Below are 11,512 nucleotides of genomic sequence, written 5' to 3' on the forward strand. Positions count from 1 at the left end.
GCAAACAAAGTAGGTTATAGAGTTTATAACTCTCTCAAAAGTTGGACGTGTCCACATTATTTTCTTTAACAAACCAGGGTCCGGGTTTTTGTTCCAAAAACTCATGCCCAGCGTTGATCTCTGAAGGTGCTTATAAGTGATATATGAAACTAAAAAGTGTGCTATACTGTTAACACCAACCGCAGATAGATCACTATGAAATGACATATTTTGCAGCTGGAGTACCTGACACCCCAAACAGAAGTAATATGACATTTACTGAAACATTAAAATGTCAAAACAATTTGTAAAAGTTATGTGACATGCTGATAAAAGTATGGTTACTGTGTAAAAGAGGCTCCATGCATTCACTTAATCCATCGCGTGACAATAAGGCAACAACAACGTGGTCATGATATTGCAAACGACACTGTTACTCCTTCCATGGAAGCCTCTAGTCAGCGTTATTACCGCTTCTCTGAAAAAAAGCTTCTTCGTGCTTCATTCCAGTGGCGGAGGGCAAACAGACGCCGATGGCGGCTGCCTCTGCCGCGCACGTGGCGCACGGTCCAGGTGGGGAGCCGCGGATGGAGCCGTGCCCGCGCGGCGCCCTGCTCGACCACAGCCGGCGCCACCGGACCGCGTTCACGCGCGAACAGCTGTTCCGCCTGGAGCAGGAGTACGGCAGGGAGAGCTACGTCTCCAGGCCCCGGCGCTGCGAGCTGGCCACGGCTCTCAACTTACCGGAGACGACCATAAAGGTATGCGGTCAACTCCCCCTTCTCCGGCAGGTGTATAGCTTTATGATACACTACTGTGTTGATGGACCGACGTGGACATGTTTGATATCAGTGGGATAGCCTCGACAACACATTTACCACACTGAAAACCATGGGCCGTTTACAGCTCTTATTGAACAGATGGTGTGTGTGTGTGAGTGATGGACGAGAATGTTACTCTCTTTTTATGCTGGAGCAATTTCTCAGTTTGTGATTCCCTGTTGTGATCACCTTTACTTTGGTTATTTTTGCACAAGAGATGAATTGTTAATCAGTGGGCCTCCGTTTAGCAGTTGCTTTGCTTTATGCATGCTAAACTAAGCTAAGCTCAGGGCTGTCAGAACAGGAAATCTCCTTTAGTTCTCTGCTTTATAAAGTGATTCTGTATCTGCTAATAGACAATGGCCAAGAAATGGAACCAACCAGGTCATAAACAGGAAGCGACAAGTCCGCCACATCTACACAGCAGCAAAATCCTTACAGTTAATTTTCCAGTGTTCGGCAAAATTGAACACTTGAAAAAAGATTCAACTCTTTCAACAGATTCAACAGAGTCATCATCCAGTGTCAAGATCAGATTCATGTGCAACACTTAGTAGTTAAATGAACTCTTTGATAGGATTGAAATGTAACTGTACAGTGTCACACTTCTTGGTATCAGGCTTAACTCCATGTAATGTGGGCGGCACATGGATTGGTGACGGTGGTCCTGGAACCACAGGGTTGTTGGTTTGAACCCTGGTTTACCCATGTTCCACGTCATAGTGTCCCTGAGCAATACTCCTAACCCTGAACTGCTCCCTGGGCTAAAATGTAAACTCCATGTGTTAAAAAGAAGTTGCTTTTGATAAAAGCATCAGCTAAATGACGTTGAGACATTCAGCACTGAGCAGATTTATTTTGATACTTATTCAGTTAAATTGTTAACACTTCGTTGAGTGTTGATTTAACACTGACAAGATTGGGACAATATAAACACCAGCTTAGAGTTCAAATTGAATCTCACAGAGTCAATTCTGCTCTCTGAAATGTGCTGTGTGCTCTCCTTAAATGACAACACCTCTTGGACATTTACCCGTGAATGTAAGGTTTTGATCATCTGCCCTCTAGCGTTTCTTTTCCTTTAGAGATTCAGCTCAGACAGATTTAGCAGCGCCTGACATTTGACACAGAGGCCCCCGCTGGTCTGGTGCAGCAGCTTTAATACACACTGAGTGCACCCACCTTTCTGCCAACCACATGAGGGTCTTTTATGAAAGAGCAGGAATGCGAGGGGCGAGGCCTCGTAAATGCTGCCACCTGACGTTTAAGCAGCGAAGCCTCTCCGAGGAGATTCGATGAGCTGGTAAAAAATTGTTGAGGACAAATGGATGAACAGACGCACAGATAGCTTGCCGGTCCCAGCTTTAAAGCCCGTTTCAACACATCATATAGGCTGATTTATTTATTTATTCATTCATTTATTTTGCAGGGGTGATCCACACTAACCAGCAGGTGTACTGTAAGTGAGCCAGCCAGAGTTAGAGTTAGCCAGAGAGGCTAGTTTCCATCTGCTGTCCCCCCCGGCCAGATGTTGTTAAGGCACCCTAAAATAAAATAAAAAACGTTAAAAATCTCAAAAGGAAATGTAATTAAAATTCATAGATAAACTCATTTTATTTTTTTCTTACAACCCTTGCTTGTACTGCTGTGACATTTGCTCCACATATATATGATCCGCAAGTATGGTACCATTGATGATCCCCACATTTTCTGTCTAGCACCACTGGCTGGTCTAAATGTATCCAAATCCTTGGTTGTTGGCCATGTACCTAAAAGTGAATGATATTCTCTTTGACCTCCGGTGTACTTTGTGTTTAGTTCTAATAACTTAAACATGCGAAAATGCTTTTGAAACTTCCCTTCTCTGCAGGTGTGGTTCCAGAACAGGAGGATGAAGGACAAGCGGCAGAGGCATTCCTTGCCGTGGCCCCACCCTCTTGTAGACCCCTTGGGGGCGCTTCTGATGGGCCACGTCTCTCCTTGCTCCACGCTGCCCTACCCGTTCATGCCGCCCCACCTCCCACTCCACCCCCACTACCCGCTGGCTCTCTCTTCGCCAGTGTCCTCGGCTCACAGCCGCTACAGTGCACCCATGCGGACCTTGGATGCACTCCGCCATTACCACAACAGACCCGGAGGGCGGCCTCCAACAACAGCCGCCCTCTACCCCTCCACCAGCATACTGCACCATCCCGCCTTGTGTCCCTGCCCCCTCTGCCTGCACTGGGGACAGGATCATCTGTTGACAGCCCGAGGGGAGGCCCTGGGCATGAGCCAGGCCCGAAGTCCCAAAGCCAACATACAGCCTGCGGCTCTGGAGCGAAGAGAAGAGATGGTGTGAAACGATCAAAATGTTCCGAGGATGTCCACCTGCTATCAGCTCTGTGCCCCCTGTGGCTTTCATCCATGCTGCGTACATGCTGGAGTTTGCCGAATTTCCTTAGGAATACAGTTAAGTATGTTACGTAACAAGCGTAGCAACATTCTACAATAACCATGAAGTCAATGTTTAGTTTAAGGTTTACCGTGGGACCCGTGTGGGGTAGTAGTGGGGCGTACAGACCGGGACCGGTTGACGAGGGGATAGAAGCCCATGACTTTCCGTTGACTGAAAAGTAGCTAGTATCAAGTTCTAATCCAGTTGCAATAATATCACCTTGATCTAATACAACTTAATCTAAATTAGGCCACCATGTCCATGGACTTTCAGCTCTGAAATGTGTTGTCTGGCCACCTTTTTAAAGCGTAATACACTGAAATTCTTGTTGTTCTAACTGGTAACTCCTAGCCCTAGCATTTAGTTTCTTCCAAGATATAAATGATTATTTTCTAGGAATAATCACTTTTTCTTTTAAGAGAAACTGAAATTTGTAAATGGGTTATATCATGAAAAATGTAATGCAAACACAAAAACTACCGAGTCAGTTTTTTTGTTGGCTATTTCAATTGGAAAACATGTTATTAAACCAGCCATTAGAATACACCCCTCCAATCAATGACTTGACCACTTCTGCAAAGCGGGGCCCTGTGCCTTTTAAAGTCCAACTTGTTTGAGCTGGCCAGAGCTTTTAATTGTATTTCCATACCAACATTTGGTGGTCAGCTCTTTAGAATGATTGACTGTTAAAGCATTCCTGCACTTTAATGTAAACCAAACCCCATCCAAACCCTCAGATTTGTCCCTTTTCAATGCGGCCATTGTTTCCTGAAGATAAAGAGGTCATGGCCACAATGAGTCTGTGGCAGGGTGTTCGATGTGATTCAAATTCCGGTATTCGGTAGAAATTCTAACACAGAGGGACATTTTGAAGTCAGTGTCTGTTAAAGCACAATTGCACCAAGTCTTAAATGTACTGTACATATTATACCTTCTACCATTCGTAAATGAATACATATTCCATGTTTTCTCTGCTGTAACACCAATAACTACTGCTTTTATGTATTTAAAACAACTGAAAATCTATACGTAGCATTCACTGACATGTACGGATGCAATGACAGAAGAGTAGAGAGAATGTGCTCAATTCCCATGAAACTGAAGGCGGAATGGATGTGTGCGTCAGATCTCACCTGTGTGATCACGGCAAAAGGCCTTTATTGAGCGGACACGATGCACCAAGTGTGTGTTTATATTAGGGCTGTCAAAAATAGCGCGTTAACGGCGTTAATCAGCTGTTTGTTGTTAATTACGTCAATTTTTTTGACGCATTTCACGCATGCGCAGTGTGACAAATTATTCAGGTCAGTAAAGTGCCTCTTCCTCTAGGGAATGCACTTCATCCTATACAACACATTACTGCCACCTGCAGGCATATGTCAGGCCGTCAGGTTCAGCAAGTCGTTTGCGCCAGAGACCCGCACCCCCCCCTCCCCGTTCTCGCGCAGCAGAACAGAGAAAAAAAGCTCCGCCCAGCAGAGCTTGGCTAAGAGCAGCGCTGAGGTAGAGGACCATCGGAGAGACCCGTAATACTGTTCTGAAACATGCGGAGGAAGGGAAGCCAATGCGATCTAAATCCTCCCAGGTATGGGAATATTTCACACTGAAATGGGGGGTGGTAGCGGATTTCTTTGCAGCGCCAGTCGTTCTAATCGCCGCGCTCGACTTCAAGGTGTAACCTTTATTATTGTTAGGTCTGAAACGGCGCGCCCAGTGACGGGTGGTGCAGCAATAATGTTGTTCGTGTGGAAATCGGGAGAAAGGTCGGTCCGGGAGATTTTCGGGAGGGGCTTTGAAACATCGGGAGGGTTGACATGTCTGGTCATGTCTGGTCATCGCAGCCCTGAACCATCAGGAGCACAAACTCACAGCAGAGTGGGATAAACTGCAGAGGCTCGAGACCCTTCTAGAGCCATGCAGGGAAATCAGTCTGTGACTTATCAAATAACATTGCATTGATTATTTTCTGAAATGAATTAAAAAATCAAATATCAATAACATGTATTTATGTAAAAAATAATAATGATGATAATAATGATAATTATGTATCTGTGTCCTGTTATTTATCTTTAGTATGCATTTCAGAAAGAAAAAATGGTTAGGATTCAGGTGTGATTAATCATGATTAATCCACTGAAAATTCTGATTAATTTGATTACATTTTTTAATCATTTGACAGCCCTAGTTTATATACACTGCAATCCTGGGAGGTAAACTATCGCTCTGAGAGTGGAACGAGAAGTCGGATATAAAACACGTGTCAGGACAACATTAATGTTTTTATACAACAAAAGGAGTTCATTTCTTCTCAAACTGCAACCCTCCCTTACTAACTTTGACATTGTGGACATACATTAAGATGAATGTTATTGACCGTTGCTCTCTAGAGTCACAGATATAAACACACAACTTCTACATTTGTCTGTTGGGTTTCACAACAAAGACAAGCCAAATCAGATGAGACCATTTTGCTGAAAGATCACATATCTTTCCATGTAGAATATTAGCTGGCATTCATTTCTTTATTGTGTTTAGTGTCTAATTCCATCCAATTGTATGTATGGTAACATAATGTAATAATGTACATTGATCAGGTTATAGATGCCGAGGCAAACAACTTTAATTGTCTCTTTAATAACAAATCTGCCATGCACACACAGTGAAATAAAATGTTCTCTGACCTGATTCATGTTAGTGTGCTACCATTGATTTATTTTAGTAGTTCTGCGTTCTGATGGAGTTTTACAGTCAAACACAACATCCCACTGAAGCAATAAACTGAAAACATTGAAAAATGTGTGTGAGAGAGAAAGGATAGATTTAATCTTTAACACATAGGAAATGTAATACCTCTCCGAAGATCAAAATAAAACAATGCACTTTTTATGCACTTCACGTTCTGAAATGACAGCAGAGTTAGATAACATGCAGGTAAGATGAAAATGAACTATGATGTGGTCAAATGTGTTACAGTAATGGCCAAAATAGACGCCCATTACGTAATACAATTTTCAATAAATGAACAGAAGCCCTAAGTCCAAAAACTCATCACTACATCTTGTCATCTTTTTAATTTTTCTTGAATTATCGTAACAAAGATGTTCCTGAGATGTCGTATTTTCTAGAATTGGACAGACTTCAGTTTACAGTGACCTTTAACTTACGTTTACGACCACCAAAATGGAATCAGTTCAACCTCAAGTCCAGGGGGATGTTACCATGTGACACATTTAATTGAGATTCACTCCGGTGGAAAAATTGCATCCACCTTATTGCAGTACAATCATGGTTTTATGCCTCCAGCAAAAATCGGGTTCGATCGAATACGCTTGCCGCCCTTAAGGTGCGTTCACACCAAAAGGCCCTAAACACCTGCATACTCTCAGGGTCAATTAGCATGAATCACGTCATTTGTGCTAGATGGCACGGAGAGGGGGGGGGGGGGGGGGGGGTAGCTTAGCACCCTGAAAAACGTTCCACTTTCCGCCATATTTTTCCCTCCACATGGACCACGGAAGGCTTTGTTCCTGTTCTGGAAGTCCTCCTCAGGTGGGACCACCGAACTCCGTTGTGTCTGGGTACAAAACAGCATCCGTAGGCGCAGACAGCTGGTTTCAATTTCATCGCCTTCACATCATACTTCTCTGCTGAGGGAACTGTCCCATGGCATGACCGTGTGTCATGCTCACACACATCCAAACGGCTCTTTTAGGAGGCACCACCACGTTATTAGTGAGCAAATCTCCAGCCATATGAATTAATATTTAGCAGTCTGTCCTTAAACAATCCAATGATCCTATACACCGTAATGTACTTTATTCAGTGCAGCTATGAGATATTGTAAAAAAGGCACATACGGTTGTGTCCTTTTTGTTCAAAAGTGCGAGATCTTTCCTGGACTATACACGGCTAATGTGATTTATTCTCCATTTTTTCTGATCAGTCAACTGTTTGCAGGACGTCAGTGACGACAGGGGAGAATTTAAACGGCAACATCGTGATAACTTTGGTGACTTTAAGTTAGGTCAACTTTTTATTTTCGATGCCCAATGGAATGCCGATCAGCTTTTTTTTTGTGATAGCATGCTAAATGGTATCACGCTAACATGCTAAACTTAGTTGGTAAATGCAACAAACATTATATTTGTTGAACATCGGCTTACTCGCGATGTCTTTGTTAACATGTTAGTCATTGATTAGTAGTGCCTATTAATGTGTTTATTGAATGTGACGTTTACCGAATCATATCCAGGCTCAGAATCAGATTCAAAGCAGTCATTGAAGCATATGATCTCCGCCAAAGGCTTTGTGAGGTCATCTATATCCGTTAGCAGAATGAATTCCAGATCACGTTGGCGTTCCTAACGCTGTTGGGAAATTCTGTCCAGACAATATGTGTAAAACCGATGATAAGATGGCTGATTCCAGACCAGCAGACCTCAGACACTGCGCTGATTTCCAACTCACCTGGACAGGTGTTCACCGGGACAACCATACTTTAAACCAGAACCAGCTCTAAGCAGGCTGTGTGTAATGATGTAGGACAATAAACAGAAGGGTTAATTACAGGTGAGCACATTTCAACAGAGATTAGCATGGCGGGACACACGTAGGGTACTGCAGGGGATAATAATGTGGTATAATCATGTAAGGGCATAAGTAGAGGGGGGACACAGACTGGCCTGTCTGAGCTGTCTTGGGGGGAGGTTTGCAGTGAGTTAAGGGTTATATATAATATTGTCTGATGGCCATATTGCAGGTCCTCAGCTCTCCAAACAGCTGGTTGCAGCTTGTGCTCCTTCTCAACAGTTTTGACCTGACTGTCTATGAGAAGAAAATAATGTTACTGTAAAACATCAATGTCTCCTTTTGGAAATACATCACTTGCTTGATTTGATAATGGATACCTTCTATTCGTCTGCATGGTCCAAAACGCTCAGAACACCATTGGTACCCATTAACAAAGCGTCATAAAAGTGAGGTGAGGTGCTTCTGCAGGAAATTGAAAATACAAAACCCCACAGCAAAAGCATGTTCACCCTGCTGCCGCCCGACACGTATCCACTGTTGTACCACCAGACTACTCTGGCTGTAATGCTCCTCAAATCCACCAATAATACATCAACTTTGTGGGATGCTGGTTGGCTGGTTGAAATGCACTCAAAGTCGATTTAGATCACAGCGTCAGCATAATGATGTGTAATGTACATGACCGCTTCCCTCATTCCTGCTATATGCCTTGGTTTAGACGTATACATCTCATAGGTAAATGTATATTGTTTTGTTTTATTTTTCTATTCAGATGTAAATATGCATACCTACGTACATTATACCGATACCAATAGAGTACTTTGGTTACTGTAATCTACCAGCAACAAGCAACTCTCCACAACGATTTATGGGCTTAATCTCACACACAGATGATGCTGAAATCTCTGGCTTTTATTAGCAATGTTTATTGGAGACAGTATCAGAGGGTTAATAGGATTACCGGGAATCAGGCGAAGCGGGAAGAACGGGGACCGGCAGGGTCGGTGACAAGTGCTGGGTCTTGACCAGGCTGCATCCTTGCAGGACCCAGTCTTCGCAGTAGATCTGGGCTGAGCCTTCTAACAACCGCATAGGCTGAACCCAGCGGTCTCTGAAAAGGGGGCGGTCCGACCTATGGGGGGGACCTGCTTGCGTCATCAGCTTTACCTCCAATGCTCTTGTTGCCTAGCAACCTGCTGCGCTTGAGGTTAAAGCCTTAATACCCCCAACAATTATAAAGTACAGATAGAGAATAGTTATCTTCATGAAGATATGCTTCTCCTCTGGAACATGATGTGTTTTCCGGTAATTGTAAATTTTGATTATAGCTTTATTAATATGTATTTATAGACTGCTACTTCTACTACAACTAAAACGATTACTACCACCAATAACTATAATGAATTAACGAACTTACAAGGTTCAGAGAGAGGTGAACCTGGGGGACTAGCTGAGATTTCTTTAGGAGGTGAGGGTCTCTGCAAAAATGTCTGGAGTGCATCTTGACATTTTAAAATATAAAATAATATTAGCATTCCATAACCCAACTCATCACCATTACACATTAATTCACATGTATCTACTATTTTCATTACCGTAAATACAATCCAGACAACATATTGTGTGGAATGCAAATATATAGCAGACATACATTAAGATAGAATACCATTTGTCAGCTGAATCAATAAGTAATAATACAATTAATTTATATAGCGCTTTACAGGGTACTCAAAGACACTAAAACCAGCACAGATATAGCACAAACAGATAATCAATAAAACCAACATTGATTCAGAGCAGAGTCTTTTGACGAAATGTGGTGGTTTAACCATTTCCTTTCCTTTGCTATGGCCCCTATTTGTTTGTCCTGTTGCTTTAGCCGCACTGGGAGATCGGGCCCAAAACAATAAAACCAGTTACTATCAGGTGAAAAATATAAAATGATATGTAGAAAGCTAATCTGAAGAGAACGTTTCACTTGTCCTGGCACATTTTTAATTTCCCCGTCACGTTTCCCTTTGACAACAAAGATGAGCTGTATTATTATACAAATAAGATTGGTAACAATTGAGGTATTTGCAAACATGTTTAAAACATTTAAACAATTTCTGATATTTAACTACCTAAATCAAACCGATATAAATGATGCTAATAATGGCTTGCCTGCCAGGTCACTTCTAAAAAATGCTAACTAGCCAACGTCACTTGTGAAAAATGTATTTGTTTTAAATGGGTAAAGTAAATTTGGTACAATAGACGTAATGAGTGTCTTAATGTCGAGCCCTGAAGAGGTGTATTTTGATTAGTGATTCGAATGTGTAAGAGCACCATCACCATGCTAGCTGGAAGCTGATGGCTTAAAGCAGTTTGGCCAACCACCACTATGTGCTATGTGAACGACAAACAGAGTGTTAAAGCATCTTATGTGTGACATGAAATCACTTGTCTGAGATGACAATACATAACTCTATACTGGGCTTTCTTCTCTTTTTCTCTGTTTTCATCCCTTTGCACCAAAGAGTTTGGACCTTTTAATTTTACACTAGCGTGACCTGTGACCATTGCCTTTATTTCACTATTGCACTGCCTGTGCCGCTGCCCTTTTTTTTTGTTCCTGATTAGACACTCTGCACTGTCCATGGATGCTGCTGGAGGTCTCACATTAGTCTCAGACCCCAAATACAATTAAACTAATGTCTACGGCCACCCTCCACCCCCACCCACCATGCAGCCTCCACATAAACCGAGAGAATGAGAGAACTCAATACCAAACCACCCGGCCCGTATCGTTCACATGCCGCTTATTGGAACATGTGTGTGTGTGTATGTGTGTGTGTGTGTGTGTGTGTGTGTTCCGCTCCTTCTTCACTGTGGTAGGGTAGTAAAAGTAGGTGTGCACCACACAAAGCAGTAAAGAGATTGCTTGTAAAACTCCCTCACAGCCACCACACACACACGCTCTCACATACAGAGGCAGTGTAATAAGCACCACATTAACACACACACAGGCACAAAGAGACACAAGGCTGACAAGACATCAGACCCTTTCTTCATCCTTGATTATATTATGATTCAATTATCAATCCAATCTCCTCAACAACTGTCTCTTGAAAGTTAATGTTCTCAATTTTTTCTCCTGTCAGTTTTCTCTGTGAGCATTGAAACAAATTGTACTTGCTGTAATCTTCCACATATATATATATATATATATATATATACTAGGTGTTAAAACCATAATGTGCTTCCAACAGAAGTGAAAGGGACAAAATTCTCAAGCTATTCCAAATTACACCCACTCTAGTATGCAGTTATGTGTTTTATCTGTTTGACTCATTCTGATCTGAAGAATGCCCTGGCGTCTCATATCCTTTCTCCAACAAAGTTAGAGGTGTGTTGGGAAAACTTTGATGATGTTTTGTCTGGTTTAAGCAATATTATTTTATAACGCCATAGTTTGTGACCTCCCACCAGAGAAGTCTTGATGTGTAACTGGTGTGTGTTATTTAAACTAGACATTTGACCTGGAATAACTTGTGTGTCATCTCAACTCTATAACTCAGAGGTTGAGAAACTTCAATAAAAAAAATGACGTTGCGATCGACTGCGGGATATCAGTAGTGTAGGATGTGCATGAGGGTAGAGTGTTAGATGTGTGTGTTGTCAAGTGTATCCAACTAAAAAGAAAACGAAGACCAGACAGCGGCCGCACCATACCATGGGACTTCTGCTGGAGAGAGAAGAGAGA

At 42.5% G+C, this 11,512-nt stretch overlaps 1 protein-coding gene across 1 annotated transcript; it reads left to right on the forward strand.

Moving 5' to 3' along the window:
• Positions 1-423: 423 nt before the first annotated feature.
• On the forward strand, positions 424-3,141 carry eve1 (even-skipped-like1). The gene is given in 3 exon segments (XM_037476673.2): positions 424-516; positions 519-740; positions 2,671-3,141. Coding segments are annotated over 3 exon segments (786 nt in total).
• The last annotated feature ends 8,371 nt before the right edge of the window (positions 3,142-11,512 follow it).

Source organism: Pungitius pungitius, chromosome 12 (assembly GCF_949316345.1).
Source record: "Pungitius pungitius chromosome 12, fPunPun2.1, whole genome shotgun sequence".
Taxonomy (NCBI): domain Eukaryota; kingdom Metazoa; phylum Chordata; class Actinopteri; order Perciformes; family Gasterosteidae; genus Pungitius; species Pungitius pungitius.